Source organism: Gekko japonicus, unplaced genomic scaffold (assembly GCF_001447785.1).
Source record: "Gekko japonicus isolate JY-2015 unplaced genomic scaffold, Gekko_japonicus_V1.1 scaffold141, whole genome shotgun sequence".
Lineage (NCBI taxonomy): Eukaryota > Metazoa > Chordata > Lepidosauria > Squamata > Gekkonidae > Gekko > Gekko japonicus.
Window position 1 is genome coordinate 993,714 of NW_015176455.1, and position 21,351 is coordinate 1,015,064.

General features: G+C 44.1%; 1 protein-coding gene across 1 annotated transcript in view; it reads left to right on the forward strand.

Annotated features, from left to right (window-relative positions):
• Window positions 1-20,509, forward strand: part of CCDC85A (coiled-coil domain containing 85A) — a 209,171-nt gene extending 188,662 nt beyond the window's left edge. The window contains exons 4-5 of the mRNA XM_015426926.1: window positions 7,851-7,973; window positions 20,420-20,509. Of these exons, the coding sequence (XP_015282412.1) occupies window positions 7,851-7,973; window positions 20,420-20,509 (213 nt within the window). The remainder of the gene's footprint in view (window positions 1-7,850; window positions 7,974-20,419) is intronic.
• The last annotated feature ends 842 nt before the right edge of the window (window positions 20,510-21,351 follow it).

The window sequence follows — 21,351 nt, forward strand, 5'->3', positions numbered from 1 at the left end:
AGGGAACCTAAGATACCTCCCCCCCCAGCCTATACAACTGTATTGGATTCCCTGTGTTTTGTTAATACAGCATATAGGTAGACGGTGAGCTGTATGCTAATTTGCTGCTCACCCTCTACCTATATGTATGAACTGGTAAGCTCCATTTCATTGTATCTGAAGAAGTGTACATGCACACGAAAGCTTATACCTTGAATAAAACTTTGTTAGTCTTAAAGCTGCTATTGGACTATAACTTTGTTCTGTTCCCAAACATGCAAAACTCCTTCACCAATGTATTCTGTTCTCTCACCTTTACATGTAAAGCACAAGCAAAAAATACTCTCAGAAAGCTTAAGTTACAAAGGTAGTTGCCATGATCCCACTGTGGCTTCACTTAAGATATATTTTACACATGACTAGAATTTGGGAGGAGCTGTGGCTCAATGGTAAAGCATCTGTTTTGCTTGCAGAAGTTCCCAGGTTTAAGACCAAGGAGCAAGGGATGTGAAAGACCTCTGCTTGAGAACCTGGAGAGCCATTGCCAGTCAGAGTAGACAATACTACCAACGATTTGACTTGATATAAGGCAGTTTCATGAGTTCATGAGTTGGATGAGAACTCCCATCCCATTGAAAGTAATACAGTAAGAAAAAATAGCATCTGCGCTCAGATGTGCATTTTATTTAGTACTTTATTATGTATTAAGTTCATTTATACTCTGTGTCTCTCCTCATTGGGGACCTAAGGTAGCTTATCTATTTTATCCTCACAAAAATTCTGTTAGGTTAGGTTGAAAATGTGTTACTGGCCCAAGTTCACCCAGCAGGTTTCCATGGAAGACTGAGGATTTTAAACCTGGGTCTCCCAGATCCTAAGAGCATAAGAACATAAGCGAACCCATGTTGGATCAAGCAAATGGCCCATCCAGTCTAACACTGTGTGGCACACAGTGGCCAAAACCCAGGTGCCATCAGGAGGTCCACCAGTGGGGCATAAACTCCAGAAGCCCTCCCACTGTTGCCCCCAAGCACCAAGAATACAGAGCATCACTGCCCCAGACATAGTATTCAGTCTGTACATTCTGACTAATAGGCAGTGATGGACCACTGCTTCATATGTTTATCCATTCCTCTGTTGGAGCTGTCTATGCTTATAGCCACCACCACTTCCTGCAGCAGTGAATTCCATGTGCTAATAACAAGAGCCCTGCTGGATCAGATCAGTAGTCCGTTTAGCCCAGCATCCTGACTCACACGGTGGCCATCCAGTTCCTCTGGAGGGCCAACAACAGGACATAGAGGCTGAGACCTTCCACTGATATTGCCTCCTGGCATTGGGATTCAGAGGTTGACTGCCTCTGAGCATTGAGATTCACCTTAGTCAACATGCCTAGTAGGCACTGATAATTTTAGAAATCTCTAAACTGAAAAGTCCCAGACTCTTCAATCTTTCGGCATAAAGTACTCCAACCCCCTAATTATCTTGGTGAACCTCTTCTGTACTTCCCCCAGCTTTGCAATGTCCTTTGTGAGATACGGTGACCAGAACTGTACACAGTATTCCAGTTGAGGCCGCATCACAGATCTCTACAAAGGCATTATATTAAAGGCTGCATTAAATTCAACCCCTTTCCTAATAATCCCTAACATAGAGTTTGCCTTTTTCATTGCTGCAGCACACTGGGTTGACACTTTCATGGGGCTGCCTCCAAGTTATTTTTCCTTCTCAGTCTCAGCAAGTTCAGATCCTATTAGCCTATACTTGAAGCTGGGATTTTTTGTCCCAGTGTGCATCACCTTAGACTTACCAACACTGAACTTCATTTTCCACATTGTCGCCCACTCACTCAATTTGTGGAGATCCTCTTGGAACTTTTCACAGTCACCCTTGGTTTTCACCATCTTGTATAATTTTGTGTCATCTACAAATCTGGCCACTACACTACTCGGCCCGAGTTCCAGATCATTTATGAATAAATTAAATAGTACCGGCCCAAAAACTGATCCTTGTGGGACCCCACTGCTTACTGCCCTCCCTTGTGAGAACTGTCCATTGATTCCTACTCTTTGCTTCCTGTCATTTAACCAATTTTTAATTCATAAGAGAACCTGTCCTCCCTTCCCATGATTGCTAAGTTTACTTAGGAGTCTTTGATGTGGTATGTTGTCAAAAGGCTTTTGAAAGTCCAAGTATATAATGTCTACCAGGTCACCTTTGTCTACATGCTTGTTCATTTTCTCAAAGAACTCCAAAAGGTTGATGAGGCAGGACTTCCCTTTGCAGAAGCCAGGCTGATTTTCTCTCAGCAGGCTTTGTTCCTCTGTATGCCTAATCTCTCTTTGATTACAGTTTTTACTAATTTGCCTGGGATAGACGTTAAAATGACTGGCCTATAATTTCCTGGTTCTCTTCTGGACTCCCTTTTTAAAATTGGTGTAACATTAGATGCTCTCCAGCCTTCTGGTACAGTGGCTGGATTTAATGATAAGTGATATATATGGGGCAGTAGATCAACTATCTCACATTTGAGTTTCCTAAGAACTCTTTGGTGTGTGCCATCAGGACCTGCAGATTCATCAGCTTTTAATTTCCCCAATAGGTTTAGACTCTTGAACGTAATCTCTCATCACCTCAATTTGGCTCAGTTCTTCAGACTCTCTTCCTGAAAAGAATGGCTGTTGCATGGGTATATGTCCCACAATTTCCACAGTGAACACAGAAGCAAAAAATGCATTGAGCTTCTCTGCTATCTCCCCATCTCCCTTGAGCCCATCCTTTTGTTCCTTAGTCATCCAGAGGCTCCAACGCTTCTCTGGCTGGTTTCCTGCTCCAGATATATTTTAAAAGATGTTTATTGTTTGTCTTGATGCTTTTAGCAACCCACTCTTCAAAATCTCTTTTTGCATGCCTAATTATTTACTTACATTTCTTTTGCTGGAGCCTGTGGTCCTTCCTGTTCAATTCATTGAGGCAGATCTTCCACTTTTTAAAACAAGCCTCTTTACTTTCTATAGCTTCTTTGACTTGTATTGTTAACCACACAGGCCTTCTAACCTGTGGAATGCATTCTATCTGGGCTTCAATTAGTGTGGTTTTAAGTAGCTTCCAAGCATCCTCTAGGGATTTGACTCTCATGTCTTTTCCCTTTCAGCTTCCATTTAACTATTCCTCTCATTTTTTAAAAAAAGTTCTTTCTTTTTAAACCAAGTCCATGACTCTAAGCACAACACCATCCTGGCATTCTTATGTGCATTTGAACGTGCATCCAGTTTTGGCCCACAGTTCCTGATTTAGTAGGTCTTGCATGCCTGGACACCTACTTATGTGTGTATCTCAGCTGGACCATGGTGAGCATTCAGGCTGTACAAGGCAAGCAGATCCATGGCAAGGAAGAGGAAATTGAGCGCTCACTAGCCCTCCAAAATAAATTTCCATGATGATACATCAGAGACTAATCAGAACTATTTATGGCTGTATCAACATTTGGCATGTTTGGATTTTTTAAAAATGAAACCGTGGAACTGAGAGCCAGCCTGTACATGATGTCGAGGACTTGTGATTGGAATCCCCCAAGTGTAATTTAGCCACAGAAAGCAATTGTAGGAGCAGGGTATACGAATCAAGGCTGTAGTGTTGAGGCTGGGTAGGTGGACAACTCTTCTTTCTGCAAAAGTGTCATTTCCCAGGTAACTCTGGTTTTCAACTGGAAAACTGGTGTAGAGAGGAAGAGTTAAATGCCCCATTCCTTAGCTTCCTGGTCCCTCCTGACTAATATCTCTGCCCTCCCCTGACAGGTACCAGTTTGGTGTAGTGGTTAAGAGTGGTGGACTCTAATCTGGAGAACTGGGTTTGATTCCACACTCCTCCACATGCAGCGAGCTGGGTGACCCTGGGTGAGCCACAGTTCTCTCACAGTTGTTCTTTCAAGAGCAGTTATCTCAGAGCTCTCTCAGCCCCACCTACCATGCAGGGTGTCTGTTTTGGGGAGAGGAAAGGAAGGAGATTGTAAGCCACTCTGAGGCTCCGAGTGAAGGGCAGGGTATAAATCCAACTCTTCTTTTTTGCAGCTAAATTGTGTGTCAAGGATCTGGTTGATGATTGCCAACTCCAGGTTAAGCAATCTGAAGAATTGGGGGAGGAGCATGGGGAGGGAAGGGTTTAGGGAGGGGAGGGACTTCAATGGGGTATAATACCATAGAACCCACCCCCCCCACTTGGCAGCCCTATTTATAATAATCATATTCTGTGATAAAATCTCAATTATTATAATTTATTAGGTTTCTGAATCACAGGGCTCTGGGTGATTTACGACAGGTTAAAAACATACAAAATATAAATTAAAATCGACAATCAGTTAACAATCAGTTAATCTCAACTACTTAATAAAGGTATGCAGGCAGGATTCTACCCAGCTGTTCAAATAAACCTTTTCCTGTGTTCTGGCCAATGAATGACAAGATTCTGAGATGATTAAAAGCATTTGACACTTATTTTATGTGTGTTTATGGTTGCAATCCTAAGAATGCTTGCTTGGGAGAAAGCCCCTTTGAAAAAAATTGGACTTACTAGCACTGCATCCTTTGCATATCATTTTTGAAATTAGAATAAAACTTCATTTTACTTGTATTATTTTGCTAAATAACAGATTAAAAATGTTTACATTTTTACTATTTTGCATGGATTTTTAAGGACCCTCCCTCCACAAAAATTTTGGCTATCAACTTGTGCAGTGTGCCTCATTATAATTAACGTCTGCAAACGCAGAGACTCTGGCAATCTAGATGGAAATTATTTTTCAGTTCTGCTGATTGTTTAAAGCCATCCTTTTTAAAAATGAGAGTTGATTTACAAACAGTGGTTTCTCCCACTTTCTAACATTGTTTAAACTGAGGAGGACAAAAGCAGAGATGTCTTATTTTGGGGGGTAAAAAGCAAGTCTGGCTGAAAAGGTCACTGGCATCTCCCCAGTATGTGATGTGGCTGTCAGTGTTTGGACTGATTCTGTGAAGCTGCGGCAAGGGTATTTTTAGCTTTTTGCCAAAGCAGGCAGCTGGATTAGGTTGCCCCAGCAACTGCAGCATCGCCTTGAACTCCCTCAAATGCTGCAGGAAACTTCTTGAGCCTTATTTTCCGAGAAGCTTGCAAGAAACTGTTGAAAAACACCAAGGCGATTGGGAGGTGGAAACTCCATTAACAAGGAATGTGTATATATTGTGCACTTTTTACATTGGGGGGGGGGATTCCCCAGGGTGAGTGTCTGAAACAAGCCTGTTAAAATAGTTGGTTTGGAAGGTATCTGAAGATCTCACAAAGCATGTGGTTCCCAACCTTTTTGGTATGGCTACCCAAAACTCCAAATTTACTTGGCATAGTGAAACACTTAAAAGAAAACAGACCATGCACAAATTAATAAAATTTCAAAAGTCTGGGACCCACTCCCAAAGGATTCATGACCCACTTTTTGGGTCAAGACCTACAGCTTAGGAAATGTTGGTATAGCACATTGGTCAACAGCTTGTTTTCCTGTAGGTGAGTTTGAGGAGAAAATGAGAGGTCATGGCCTAACTTTCCATCCTCCCTCTGTCTCCTAATTTCGCCTGCCGGTGCAGGCTATTGTTACCTCTCCACGTCTCCATGCTTCTTGTACCTTTGGTGTGGTTCTTAAGGGGCCAGGTGGCTCCATTCATGGGCCTATTGACTTCTAGTTGCTAACTCCTAATGTAGGCCAGTCCTATGGTAGGCAGCATCCTTGATATATTAACCCAAATCTCCAGATGCTTCTCATACTAACCCACAACCACAGACTAACCCACTCATCTGAGATTAAGCCACAGACTGTGGAATATAATTTTTCAAGAAGAAAAGAGGAGAGCGTGCAGTGCCCCAGGGTTAGAAGTTCTTACATAATCCAATTATAACTGCAACTAGAAGCTTTGGTTACTTGTACTAAATTGATATGTGAAGCAGAGTACCCTACCTCTCTGAATTTATTACTACCATCAACTCTGTGGTTGCCAGGAAAATGGCACTGTGTGTGTGTGGGGGGGAAGCATTAATCCCCCACCCCCTCTGATCCAAATGAGGGCCCCTCTCTTCTGTAATTTACTAATCAAAAATTCTCCAGTGATCCATTCCCAGCATCTTGATTAATATAGCCCTAAGGCTACTTCTCACTGCAGTAGTAAACCTGTGTAGTTCTTCAAATTGCTTACCAGCCCACATAAGAGTCACTGCATGTAGAAAACCAGCGAGCCTGAAAGCAAAATTCTAGCTTAACTTACTTTCTGGCAATTTTCAGTATGTTTATCAAGTGAGCCTCTACCTGTGGTCTGAATGGGGTAGAAACCAGACAGTTCCATGGGAACTTGGCCTAAGAACACATTTAAATGCAGTGTTTGCTGTGTGGAGGCTCTTTCTTAAGTGCTCTGTGTGGTTTGTGTGAAGTTAAACAGATATTGGCCCAAATATGTGTAGTATTCCATGCCGTTAGCTTGTGTTGGGATATCTTTTGTGTGAGGCATGTCCTGCACCTGGTCCAGCCTCCTGCCCTCTGCCGTAATGTCAGCTGTCTCTGGGCCTCTTCCCCAGCCTCAGAATGGGTTCTGGAGCCAAAAGGAATGACTCCTTCCCCCTGGCTGGCTGGTTCCTGTGTTGGTGAACCCTCCAGCTGCCTTCCTCCCCAGTCATGTGGGAAGTTCCCTCTTTAAAATGTGGTTGCTCTCCTCTCTTTCCCCATGCCCTCCAATGGGCTCACTCTCTCCATTTCCCCTGTTTCCCCACTGCTGCTGCTCCTCTCCTTCCAGCTTGTTGAAACCTGTCCACAGTCCTTGTCTCTCCCCCTCCCATGCTCATCCCTTCACCATTCTGCCTGATCCAGGCTGCTCCCACTGGCCATGCCCAAGAGCATTGGGGAACTTGGCTCCATCCCATCCCCTTCTCTTTCTGCTCTCTCAATCAGTGCTGACTTGCTAAGGCTCAAGCTGGCAGGTGTAGCAGTGATGGTTGGGGCTGGCCCTTGCCAGCATTCTCGCTACGCCACTTCTTCCACCAAATTGTGTTTGCTCAGGCCCCCTTTCAGCCTGAGCCTGTCTGAGCTCAGCCTTCCCTCGGGCACACTGAGAGCTTCCTGCTGCTCCCTCCCCAGCTCCTTGTCTCCAGACCCCCATAAGGAGGAGAATGAACTCACCAGGAGGTCCAGGGTGCCAAGTGACTCCAGATAGTAAGACTATTTTGGCTTCTCTGTCATTGCAACCTGCTCGCAAATGTTGAGTCTGATCCCCATGTTAGGTTAGGGTATCTCTTTGGCTGTTTTAAGAATACAACCCTGGACCCCAATCCAGATAATTGAAATCCCATTGAAATAATTGAAACTACTTAGTTGCTGCATGACTTAAATTCTATTGAATTCTGTGGGACTCCGTTTTCTAGACTGAAGCTGTTTGACTTCCTAGGGTGAAACCCTTAACTTATCATTATCCCATTAAGACTTAGAACATTTTGGGACCTTATGTATGGAGACAGTTCACTGGAGGGCCTGTTGCTCCGCATGCTTTGCTCAGGTTTGATACACTATATCTCCAGATAAAAAACCCTTAGGAAATAAGACTGGGAAAGACCTTTGAATAAAGCTTTGATAAACCAGTTTAGACTGTTCTCAGCAAGATGGTCTAATGGTCTGAATCAGTACAAAGCAGCTTCATATGTTTCTTGAGACGAAAGCAATATATGGGCACAAGATGCAGGAATGATATATTCAGAATGGAACTGAAACTGAAGTAGAGTAGGAAGATGCTGATCATGGGGAATTGTTCTGCTTGATTAGAATGGCACTCATTCCATTATTAAATAGTTTTTGATTTTCTACTAAGGGTCCCATTAGGATGCCATCAGGGGCAGATGGGAATTTCTGCTCTCCAAGGCCTCCAGCTAGCTTCAGTGACCAGGCCTCCTCACCTTCTCAGCAGCCTGAAGCGGTGGTTAATGCCCTCAAGGTAACATGCCTTGCTGTGTGGCCATGTATGTGCCAGATCTCCCATTTGTGTTCTGTGACCATCCGTAATCCATTGCACCTGAACATCAACATATTTCAGAGGGAAAGCAAAAGAGACCCACTACCAATGCTATTGTCATCTTACACATGTTTCTCCATGTGTGTCAGCGATCATACGTCACCCATGTTGACTTTCCCATAGGTGCAGTGTGCCTATGCTGGGAATGAAAAGCTGCACTTGCATAAATTCCCTCTTCTACACAACTCTGAGAAGCAGAAGAGCCTTGTCTCCCTCTATATCTAGCCACTGTGTAGCCGGCTTCTTCATTCACACAACTATGTTTAGATTGATGGCACATGAGAGAGTCTGGTCACACTAGAAAAGAACAACAGGAAGTTGACCTGCCATTTGGTCTGGCATTCATATCCGTTTTTGGCATTAACAGTGGCCAGCCAAATGCCTCCAGGAAGTTCACAACCAGGGCATAAAAACTTTCATTGTGATTCGTCCCCAGTATCTGGTGTCCAGAGCTATATTGCTTTGGAATATGGAGTTTCCATGTAGCTAGTCATAGACCTATCTGCTATGAAATGTACTAATCCATTTTAAAAAAACATCAGTGTTACACGATCATGCCTTGTGACGGTTAACTAACTCCATAAGCTTAAACTGTATAAAGAAGCACTTCCTTTTGTCTGCCCTGAAATTGCTGCTAATCGGCTTCATTCAGTGTCCACCTAATCCTACTAGAAATCGTATTGCATTTTTATCCCACCCTCTCCTTCAAGGAGCTCAGGATAGTGTACATGATTCTCCCTTCCCCAGTTCATCCTCCCAAGAAACTTGTGAGCTAGATCAGGCAGAGAGAGAGAGAGAGAGAGACTGGCCCAAGGTCACCCAGGAGGAGTAATTGGAGAGTAGGCCCCAGCCCAGGTCCGACTTTCTAACCACTGTACCACATTGGTTATCACAGAATGACAGAGGAGAATGAAATTTTCACTTGGCTACACTGTTCATAATTTTCTAAATCACTGCCTTGGCTTGGATCCAGACTAATATTTCTACAGGCACAAGGACTTCCACCCAGAGAGCATGATTTCTCTGCCTCCCCACTCCCATGGCAGCCAGAAATGCCCCCCAGTCTGTTGCTGAGAATACCCGGTCCCCCATGAACAGGATTGGTGGGGGGCATTTTTGGAAGTCCTTGCACCCTCGGAAACATTAATCTGGTTCGCTGGCGACCCCCTGTCTCTTGTTTTTTTCTTGTTGGGAAGATGTTTGAAGTCCTTTGTTGTTCTAGTTGTCCTTTTGTGCAGTGATATTACTTAGTGCTTTCTAGAGATGTCTGGTTATTGTACATTGAAGCAAACAGAAATGGCCATTGTGGTCTTGCAAAATGGTCCTTTGTCCACCACAGAACAGTACTTAATAGGACTTCATTAATGTGTGGGGCAGCTTTTCTCCTCTTACATGAAAAGTAATGGGTTGCTCTTCTGAAGGGCTGGGGTTGGAGAAAAATTGTCCCGAGGGGGGGATACAATGTCTCTAATTATATTTTCCGGTGAAACAGACGAGGGACATTTCTGGGGAGAAGACAATCTCCAATATATTCTGTAAACGTTTTAAATATTTCATAGTCTGATAAAATATTTAATGCTATAATAAAAAAAGAAGCATTCTGCACACATCTGCTGCATCCTGGGTTCCCAGCCTTTTTGTTTCCTTTGCCAAGATCCCTGCCCCACACATACAAATGCCACCTTCTGTTGAGTGGCTGACCTGTCAAACGAAGGCTACTTCATATATATTTATCTCAGGGGAGATAATCAGTGACTGCATCTGCCGAGGTATGCTTTGACCTCAGAAAGAAGCAGAAAGGCCTCCTCATTTGAGATGGACCCCAGATAGTGGGACAGAGGGGCTAGCCAGTGCTGTTTCCCCCTGATATCTATGCCACCCCCTCCCCACCAGCCAAACTGCTTTGACTCCTGGTACGAAGAGGGACTGGTTCAATACCAGGAACCTATTTTTTTTCCCCTTACCAAAGCTAATAGAAGTGCTGAAGGGGTATTTCTAGTGGGGAAGTGCCTAGAATGGAGTAGACAAGTTATCTTCTCCCCGGGCATCATGCCCCAATCTGAACATACCCTTCCCCAGTTGCTTTTAAGATCACACAAGAGGAAATTTGATCACAGACTCCCCAGCAAAAAAAAAAAAAGTAGCTTGACTCAGTGTCCCTTGAAATAACACTGGAAGGTAGCTTGGAGGACTTGAGAGTTGCAGGTTGAAGAAATGCAGCCACCTGCTGCCACCCAGTGATTCTATGGTGAGATTTGAACAAGAGATTTCATTCCTCTCTGCTCGGTGCTAGGGTTGCCAATTTCCAGGTGTGGGCTGAAGTTCTCCCTGGAGAAAATGGCTGCTTTGGAGGATGGACTCTGTGGCATTGTATCCTACTGAGGTCCCACTTCTCAAACTTTGCCCTGCCCAGCCTCCACCCCTAAATCTCCAAGAATTTTCCAATCATCTGCTGACAACCTATTGCTTGGTCTCTGAAGCACTATGCTGTACCACCTATTCGAGGGCATGATGAAGGCACAATGATTACATTCTGGGGGGAGTGGTCTGGCAACCCCTGGGAGACATTGCAGGTTGGAACCAAGAGCAGTGGCTTTGTGCTGGTGCACTTATGTGCTTTCCTGTAAAAATCAGAAGTGGCATCTGTGGGCCTTCTAGAACTTATAAAATTCTATGATTTTATCATAGAGTTTTTGTAAAATGTAGGAGCATCCATATGTAAAATGCTAGAGAATCCATGCATAGACTTCGAGGGAAGGACCCGTGGTATGCTGCCGGCGCATCTGATCGTATAATCGCGGGTCAAACTGCGCCGGGGCAATTTGCCACGCCTCCCCCCCGCGATATCCGGCCCGTGTGACCGGGGCTATAAATGTGCTGGCAATCCCACCCCCCATTTCTTCCTGCTGGGCTCTCTTTTCAGTGGGCAGAGTCAGGTTGCCAGGAGAAGACCAGCATCTCTAGTACCACCTCAGCCTAGGTTTTCCTGGGAGCATTGCATGACAAATTACACTTCCCAAAATTTTCTGTACAACTTGGTTCAGCCCTTGATGGGTGTTCCCAATCGACCAGATTTGGAACTGGGAGGGGATTTTCCTTCAGCTCAGATAGGCTAATGACCTTTAAACCCTCATCTCTTGAAGGGATTGCTTTCCAATGTTGGCTTGCTTGAACCTTCTGGGGCTCTCTGTACTCACCATGCTATGAGCATCTGTTCTAAACTTGTGACAGACAGAGGTCTAGACTGAATAAGGCTAATCTGTTACGTGACAGTAGGGGGATTTGTTCCTTAACCAGAACACAGGCCCGTAGCTCTGTGGCAAAGCATGTGCTTTGCACAGCTCACTCCCTGACATTTTCAGGTGAAATGATCAGAGATAGAAGTGCTCGGAATGATTCCTGCCTGTGATCTCAGAGAGCTGCTTTTCAATCAGAGCAGAAAATAGTGAGCTAAATGGGCCCAAAGTTTGACTCAATATAAGGCAGATGGTCCCCTTGGTCTTTGGGTATTGGCCAACTGCACTGTTTAACACTGGGTGTTTTAAATATCTAATTTTCCTTGGGGGCAGGGGGGAAGCTGAAAATTTAAAACAAAGCTACTATTTATGACTGTGTTTCATGATTTTATGGACGACCATCTTTCGGGTATGTTGTAGGTATGTAGGGCTATCTTTCACTATACTCCTGCAGAGTGCAGGGGGTTGGACTAGATGACCTGCAAGGTGCCTTCCAACTCTAACATTCTATGATTCTATAAACATTTACCAGGATCTCTTAAACTGCCCTGCCTTTTGTAAGGCCTGGTTTAAAATGGATACTAGACACTTCAGAGACACTTGCCTGGGGTTCCATGCAGCTAGCATCTTGTTTTAAATTGGGTTGCTGACCCTGGTGCATGTGGCATTAAGTGTGCAAGTACAGCATGCTCATGGGCCTCAATGTTTACACATTTACTTTTGTTACTTGTATTAATTTCTGTAAAGCAGACCCACATGCAGAGGAACTGAGCTTCTGAAAGCAGCTAGGATGTGTTTGCTATGCAACAGAAAGCTCATTTTGCTTCTCCTAACTATCTTGTGATTTGGGACATCAGAGATTACCACCACACAAAACAAGATAGGTATACCGATGGACCTGCCTTCCATGCCTTTGCAAGATCCCATGTCATGTTGTCCCTAAGAGTAGAACATGAGCATCAGTTTATGGGTGTGAAAGCCAGCCAATGTCAGGGTCTCTACTATAATCATAGATAGAAAATCATTAATTTAATTCTGGCTAGTTTGAGACAGTGGAGAAACCCTGAGCTTGTCTGACCTTCCTTTGTTGGGTATGGTTTCCTTCTGCATTTTGAGCTCAGGACAAAATGTGGATTTGCAGCAAATACTCGTTTCCTTTTGCTGCCGCAGGTGAAATCAAATCTGCATCTGACAAAGAGTAGCAATATGTTTCTGAAAAGTTTCTGAAGTTTCAAAAATTGAGTGAGAAGTGACAACTTGTAAAGAAGAACACAAGGTGGTCAGTCGCTAGTACATGACAGCGAAAAAGCTGGAACAATAAGGCAAGTTGGTAATTGAAGTGGAAACGGAGAGGGGCTTTTCACGTTGGAAAAACACACCTGTGATCTTGATCTCAATCAAGGTTGTGCACAAGAGGAGGGCAGTGATCACAAAACTCTGAATATTTCACCTGTTTTTGCCCCTTACATATATGAATGATGTGTATCCTTTTGTGGATAAATTCCCTAAATATGATAGGACATGGAAACATCTGTGAATACTAGATGTTTCTACGCCTTCATTGATGAACCAGAAAAAGCTGGAAAGTTCCCATGTGGTCTTGCTGTGTTACAATTCTGCAAATGCAGAATTCTGCAAATGCAGAATTCTGCAAATGCAGATGGTGGTGGTTCTGGTAGGTTTGTATGTAGTGGACATCAAGAATCCCAAATCCAAGGGATTCTTGGTACAGACCGGCAGATCACAAAATTATAAAACCCAGGGGCGTCCACGCACTCACCAGTTCTGGTATCTGTCACCAGCCCCTTGGATCACCCACACAGCCAGAAGCTAAGGGGCAAGCTTCTAACTTTTCTGGGATTAATCAAGAAAGTAAAACCTGCAGGGTAGGCCACTTGCAGAATGAGTTTCCACGACAATTAACTTGGTAGGTGGACTCTTAAGGTCTAAGGTACTGGAATAGGATTGAGGCACCTGAAGCACAAAACACTCCAGTGTAATCAAAGAATATTTATTAAAATGTGCAAGAATATTTCAAAAGAACATTAGCAGTGAGAACTAAAATAAAAAGCTGCATTTAAGAAACTTAACTACACAGTATGACATTAATTCAAAGTTACCAGATGTTGCCCTTCTGGGTTGAAGTCAGGAGCAATCCACATCTCTGTTCAAAGAGCATCTTGCCAGGCAAGAGCCTGGTCCATTCTGAGGTCAGTTCATCCTACTTCATGATAGCTGTCGCTAGCTATGAACAAAGAACAGAAAGACCAACTTTTTAAAGGCCTAAAATTTGAGTGGACTTGGGCCCTTTAGCCCAATCAAAAAACAGACAAGTGAAGTTATGTTGACATGAACCCGTTACAACAGATGGCCCAGGAGGGGGCCACTTAATGACAGAATGGAGGGGTTATCTGCAGTCTAATGCATCTCTTGTGTAGTGTAAATCACAGCACCAGCTGAAGGATGCATCAGGGCCAAGTCCTGTCCTGGTTAAACGAATGGTTTGTCCCTGTACCTGAATTGTTATCCAAAGGTCACAAGGTTGATTTGCCAGCCCTTCAAGTACCAACAGCCAGTTATTTTCCATTTGGCCTCTTCAACCCATTTGAGGGCCTAGAGATTAATATGAAGCCTGATATTGCTTTCTTCCAAAATAAGTCTGATAATGGTCATAAAATGACAGTCTGCTCACTTGGACTCACTCACTTTTGTTAATCATTTGTGGAATATCAACAGTATAAAATGAGAAAGTAATGTGGGCCGGACAAGGAGCTGCCTAGGTTATGCCCACTCAGTGCCTGACTGTCAGACTTCAACAGTGGCAGCAGTGAGCTGGGTGGGGAGTGTTCCCTCTAAGCTGAGTTAGTGTGAGCTAGCTCACAGTTTTTTAGCCTCCGGCTCACCCATTTTTGTCTTAGCCCGGGAAGGATGGCTCCAGAGCAAACTAATTTATGCAGTAGTCAAATCGCTTGCTCACAACTTTAGTGCCAGTAGCTCACAAAGTAGAATTTTTGCTCACAGGGCTCCACAGCTTAGAGGGAACATTGGTGGGGACTGTGCCATTCCCCCATCCACCCAGTGTTTCTTGGGCTCCAGCCTCCAGGTTTGCCCAGGGTTCCAGAATCACTGAGATTGCTGCTGTGTGTAGCTCCACAGAGATTTGTCTTATTTGTGTTCTGGGCTCCAATTCATACATTTGCTAGCCCAGCACTATTGCTTCCGCGGTGGTGAAATAGGCTTACCCCCTCCCTTGTACCGATATCTCATATGAGTATGGTGTTCCATACCAATGCTGAGTGGTCAAGGTCACATATTTCTTCCGCTGTGAAGGCAGAAAGAAAATGTGCCTTCTTTCTCAAAATTCTAAATGGAGAATAAAATACAAAATGACTCCATTTCCAGAGGTAACTGCTTAGCCTTCGTCCCCCCTCCTCTTCACTGAGAATGTACAACATGCACAGCTGACCAGAGCACAGCAACCGTCACGTTCTCCTAAAGTCAGTAAATCCACACTACAGGAGAATTAAAGGGTAATTGGTCTCATTTCCATATTAAAATACATTCACAGCATATTGTCAGCATTTTAAAAAATTCATAACATTTCTCCAAATACGATTTCGAGCTTCAAAGAGAGAATACAAAATTAAGTGCATGAAAAACTTACATTGCACATTTCCCTGACGACAGCATTTTTTCTGTCTCACTAAGGTCACAGTCTTTGTCTACATTTTCATGACTGAGGAGCATTAAGGAAGGGGAAACAGAACTATAGTTACAGCATTAACATAAAGCTTGTTTTTGCATCTGCAACCATGAACACTAATGCGCCCTTGTGAGTTAAGAATGGGCAGGCTGAGATGCAAAAGAGAGCAGAAGGTGAACATGCAGTTGTCCAAAGCATATGACAACCCTAGCTCCAATTTATACACAGTTTATATATTCTTCAATTAAAGTCTTTGTTTTTGTGGATGGAATTCTTCTGCCCCTCCAGCACACAGATAATGGCTTGGATGTACTGGAGATTTCCATGTACAGAAAGGGTTTCTGTCCATAGAGTGCAGCTTTCCTGTCCTGCCGCAGCCTAAAATGCCACTCAGATGTTACTGCTGGGCCCTGACCTGGATAGCCCAGGCAAGCCCGATCTTGTCAGACCTCAGAAGCTAAGCAGGGTCGACTCTGGGAAGTACTTGGATGGGAGACCTCCTTGGAATACTAGCGTCTGAACACAGGAATAGCCTTGCTTGATCAGACCAAAGGCATAACGTTCAGTTTCCAGCAGGGGCTAGCCAGACTCCTCCAGAAAGCTTACAAGCTAGGCATGAAAGAAACTGCTCTGCATTGTTGTTTGTCTCCAGCATCATATATTTGGAGGTATAATGCCTCTGGATGTAGAGGTTCTACTAACTATCATGGCCAAAAGTGATTTTGAGCCCTATCCTCCATGAATATAATGATTTGTCTATCGGATTGTAGCTGGAGAAATCTTTTTTTTTTTAATAACTGTTTTTATTTTAAACAACAACCAACAACAACAACAAAGCATTCAAAACATTGAACTACGTTGGAACTGGGTACAGTTATGCTGAAGCTGGAGAAATCTGATCATAATACCTTCTCTGGCAGAAGAACTTGGTATCTCCACAGTTAAGTGGAAGTCCTATAGTAATAGATAAACACCATGCTAAATTTGAAAACCCAGTCAGGAGTAGTCTTAGTAATTATAGGGTCTCAGGCAAAAGCTCAGGATGGGGCTACTCGATTGCTGCCGTCCCTCCACTGTCCTCCCAGCAGCACCAGTCAAAGGGTGGCCTTTCTTCCCCTGTGAGGCTGGTGAGAGCTGCAGCTGCTGCCACAAGCCTGCTGCCCAAGCCCCAGATGGAGCAGGAAAGAGGGGCAGCAGGAGCCCTGGCTTTTTTTTAAAAAAAAATGGAGCAGGAAAGAGTGGCAGCAGGAGCCTGTGCTTTTTCTTGTGTCCCCTCCACCTTCTTCAGACGGCACAGCTGTGGGTGGTCAGAGCGTGGGGCAGGTGCCCCCTGTTGCCCATTGGCTAAGACCAGCCCTGTACCAAGTGTTGTTTTCCAAAAACTTCTGAAGCATTTTTGGATCTGTCTGTAATTGTTCCTGTGCAAATGGTTACTGAAAGCATGAAGGGAAAGGATGTAATTTACTCATAGCAGTGGTGGATGCCTTTCAGTCTGCACATTCAGATTCTATGTGGTGCGTCCCTTCCCATCAGCTAAAGGACATCACTTCTCATGGAAAGCAAGGCAATTGAAAGTGTCAACTCTCACTTTCTTGCTGCATCAGCATTATCTCCTCGGTAAATATTTTCTATTGCTCACTGAGCAGAAAACTGGTTGTTGGGAGATGTGCTTGAATAATGAGCAGTTTTGCCGAAGCCTCTCATCTCAGCGTCAGTACCCCTAGCAACACAACGTAAGGAGGCTGTTTGCTATTTTGACAAATGGGTACAGTGAAGACACATTCTACAAAAGAGCAGATAAGAGGAAGAAGAAATAGCCTCAGACTTCAGTAAATGTTGCTGTTGCATGGAAAGGAGAATACTAGGATATCCAGCTGAGCAGCTATCAGCCGGGTAGCAGGAGAGGCCACCTACAGATACAGCTGGGGTTTCAGTTTATCAGGAGACTCCTCAGGTATGCAGAAAAGAATAGGACATTTGAAATTAAAAAGCAGTAGAAAGCCAGAACGACTCAATAAGTACTGAGTGTTCTGTATAAGGCTCAGAGTGTTGATGGCAGTCGAGAGTCGCTGTCGTTGGGCCTGGACTGGTGGGGGTGGGGCATAAAGGCTGCAGGGCACAGCAGGCTGGAGAGTGGCATGTGCAGCAGGCACACAAGAAAGAAGGTGGTTGAGGTTGCTGAAACATCACCCCTTTACTTCCATGTATCACAGTTACAAGCTAGTGTTGGGCTGGTCTGGGCAGTAGTTTCCCCACTCCTTGCATCCCTACAGTGTCCCACCTATTCCAGCTCCCTCCTAGCAGCTCTTTTAAGGCCTTCCCCAGGCCTGTGCAGTTGCCCAGCTCATAGTGTCTCTGCCATCTGGGATGCCTTTGTGCCCTGGCCATCTGTGACCCACCCCAACTATCCCGTGCCCAGTGCTGTAGCTGTGGGTTGCTCCCTTCTGGTTCCTGTCTCTCTCCAGTGATGTGCTGCCATAAGGGCTTCTAACAGCTGCCCTTCTGCTGGTGTGCTGGAAGAGTGGCCAGGCACGGGGTTCCTCTCACCACAGTCAGTCAAAGATGTTGGAAGCAGATGGGAGTGGAAATTGGCCTTCTCAAGCCCCTAATAGCTTACATTATCCTGGAGTGGAAGATTTTGGTCAGGAAGAACTTGTCAATCATCTATACCCCTTTTGATTCCCTGTAGGGCCCCTAACTGTCTATGCTGTTACCAGTGGCAGTAAATGTAATGGCCATTATTACAAGAGACGGTGTAGAAATCACTGTAGCCAGTACACAAATAACTGTTTTCATGAGGACTCTACTAGCATGGGTATGTAATATTAGAAGAGTGCTCTTGTGAATGAACACTGACATTTTCCTGTTAACGAAAGGGAAGCAAACTCTTGTATGGCTCGGGTCTTTGGCAGCACATTGCTGAAGTTAGCCAGAGGCAGTGGCATCTGTATGGGCTTCTATAGATGTTTCAGTTTGGGAAATGGAAGTCAATATATGCTTTCTTTGTATGTCTATATGTATAGGCAACCTGCTTTCACTATTGAAGAATGGACTAGTCTAGACAAAATGGCTTACTGGTGCACTGCATGATTTTAAGGGGTTTCCGCATAGTGTCAGTTTGGTACAGTGGTTAAGAGCAGCAGACTCTAATCTGGGGAATCAGGTTTCATTCCCTACTCCTCCACATACAGCCAGCTGGGTGACCTTGGATCAGTCACAGTTCTCTCAGAGCTGTTCTGTCAAGAGCAGTTCTCTCAGAGCTCTCTCAGCCCCACCTACCTTACAGGGTGTCTGTTGTGGGGAGAGGAAGGGAAGGAGATCGTAAGCTGCTCTGAGACTTTGAGTGAAGGGCAAGGTATAAATCCAATGTCTTCTTCTGTCAGGTCAATGGACCTTATCTGGCAGCATCTCTCCATAGTCTCATAACAAGGTCTCCTTTAGCCAGTCTACCCAAAGAAAGGGGCTGTGACTCAGTGGTGTAACATGTGCCTCAGATGCAAAAAGTCCTAGGTTCATATCCTTTCGCCTCCAGTTAAAGGATCTCACATAGCAGGTACAGAAGAATTCCTTTCTCCTGAAGGGAGCATGGCCCAGCGGCAGAATGCTTTGCATTCAAAAGGTGTCCGGTTTAATCACTGGCATTTCCAGGTCAAGGATGTTAGGTAACAGGTGTTGGGAGAGTTGTTTCATTGCTTGAGACCCTGCAGAACCACTGCCAGACAGTAGAAAGTACTGACCATGATGGACCAGTGGTTGGATTCTGTTTCAAGAAAATAAAGCAGCTGTTCAGCGAGATTCTTTGAAGTGGTGGCTCGTTCCATACTGTTTGCTTGTCCCTCAGGCTTTCACTGCTTAACACAGTAGTGAACAAACATCTGAGGTGCTGGAAATGGATTTCATTATTTTTCAAGATGGCACCTTTATGCTTACTGGCTAATGTGGCTGCACTGCATGTTGCTGCTCACTTTCATCATAGGTAGTGACTGATAAGGTGAGACTGTCCCAGTGGGTTTTCTTCTGGCAAGGTGTCTTGGTACATGGATGCTCTGAAACTTCATAGACAGCATCACTTCCTGAAAATTGAATCAAATATGTTTTGATCCAGGAAGTGGTCAGCTATGATCTTATCATGGCTCTGTAACATGTCAGAACGTTGTGATGGTTATGATTGTCCCTTGTTATGCAGATAACTTTCTGCTACATGCTGGAAAAAGAATCAAACAGAACATGTCCTTGCCAGGATTGCTTATGGTCTACTAGATACAGTTGTTATTGAATAAGTCACTCCCAATGAATTTCAATTGTCATCATCAGGAGAATTGATTCAGCAGTTAGCTAGACACAAATTGCATCTCCTTGCAAGAAAACTTGTGTAGTTGAGCTGAGCCTTCTAACCAGTCTCCAAGCATGTTTCCAAACATGGTCACAGTCATTTTTGGAGATACAGGTCTTTCACAGCTTTTGTATTGGAAGGAAACATGCCTAGCTAACTGCTGAATAAATCCCCTTGATAAAGACAACCAAATCATTTTTAAGAACAACTTACTAAATAGTAGCTGTAATTTATTGGCCTCATCTCTTGTGTCTTTCTTGTTATAACTGTGCCCCCTTCTTTAATTTGTTTGGGTGACCATAGAAAATGCCCAAGAAGAAGCATTGAAGAGGAAACATTCACATTTAGATACATGCAAGATATATGGGTAGCATAACCACCTATCAGGTTACAGTAGGCCTCATTCATTCTGATGAAGAAGCCATCATTGCAATTAGTTGCCATGTTAAAATAGCTGTCTGTGATAGCTTTGCCATTTGAGCCAACCTCTTGGAGCTGGTTTGTTAGTGTGCACTTGTATATTACATTTCTATCCTGCCTTCTTACCATCAAAGAACTCAAGGTGATGTATGTGGGGTCCCTGGGAGGTCTTCCACTGAGGCACTGATTTGACTCAGTTGCTGTGGTACGTGCTCTCCAACAATACAGTACAACCCAGTGAAATCAAAAGGATGTTACTAATAACTGCAACCTCAGGAAGTTTCTTTTTTCATGTACAGCACCTAGTATGTGAGGAGGCAACATCATGCTGTGCTGTCCATTGGCAGCTGCGGGTGAGGACAATACTACTGAGGATACAATGGTGTTGTTTCACTTTGTAAAAGTTTGCAAATGTTGTGGGATGTGGGTGGGAGAAAGGGTGGGGGCTGTAATTTTTGGAATTGTCTCCATGGCAGTTTTAACATGTGAGTTCTTAGTTCTTTGGTTTGTAGGACTTGGAAGGGTGCAGCTCTTTTTAGGATTTGAATCATCCCTATCTCCCTGTAGAATTCGTGCTTAATAGGTACAGTGTAAGCCCTCTGGAAAGCATACCCTTGTGTGCCTAGTTATGACTTTCTAGAAAGATAACTGACACACATTTCCTGGTTTTTTACAGGTTGTGTGGAGGAAACTTGGAGATGCTGCAGGCTCGTGTCCTGGAATTAGACAACACATGTCTGGAAACCAGTATAAAGGGCCAATGTAAATGAATACCAGAACACGGAAGAGTTTCAACTGCTGGTGGGTTTGACCTGCTCACTGGAACCTCTTCGCTAACAATGTGATCACTCCATGCACTCTCTAGATTTATTCTGAAACTGGTACAACTTTTTTCAAAAAGACTTTGCTGTAAAGTGTCCAAATTGCCTGGCATTCAATATATATAGAATCCAACTCTGCTTCCTTTAATCTTGCCAGGAGCATTTCAGTGTAGATGCTGAAGAAAATACAGCTGATATCTTCAAGGCTGCTCAAAATCTAACCTGGAAAACCAGAAGGAGAACCCACAGAGGAAATGCTTATTTTTTGATAGCTGCAGTGGACTTCTAGTAAGATGTTCCCAGGAGCTTTTCACCAGATTGGAGAGATGCCAATGGACCGTGCCTTTGGTCTTCACAGTTTGGGGAGAATTTGTTACCCCGGTAGTCCAACACTTGAGCGTGACAAATGTTAGGTAATGTTGCACAGGCAAATGGCAGTAGAAACATTTCCTTTTCCGGTTTGTAGAAAATTTGCATTCTGAGGTGCTAAAAGACCTTCAAGTCTCTTAACCAGCCAGTAGTGTAGCAAAGAAAACTACAGCAGTAAAATACAAAGCCCTCCCCCAACAAAAGGGAAAAATCCTTTTAATTTTCATTCATTTCAGTGAATGCCTTCCAAAGAGAAGGTAAACTCCCTTCAGCAAATGCAGTGCTTACAGCCCAATCCTAAAGTGACCTCGATGATGATGGCGCACAGAAGAACATGTGCTGGTGTATCCGGCAAGACATTTTGTGTGCTAAAGACAGGATAGATCCATGCTAATGTCAAGAGCCAGGCTAACAGTAG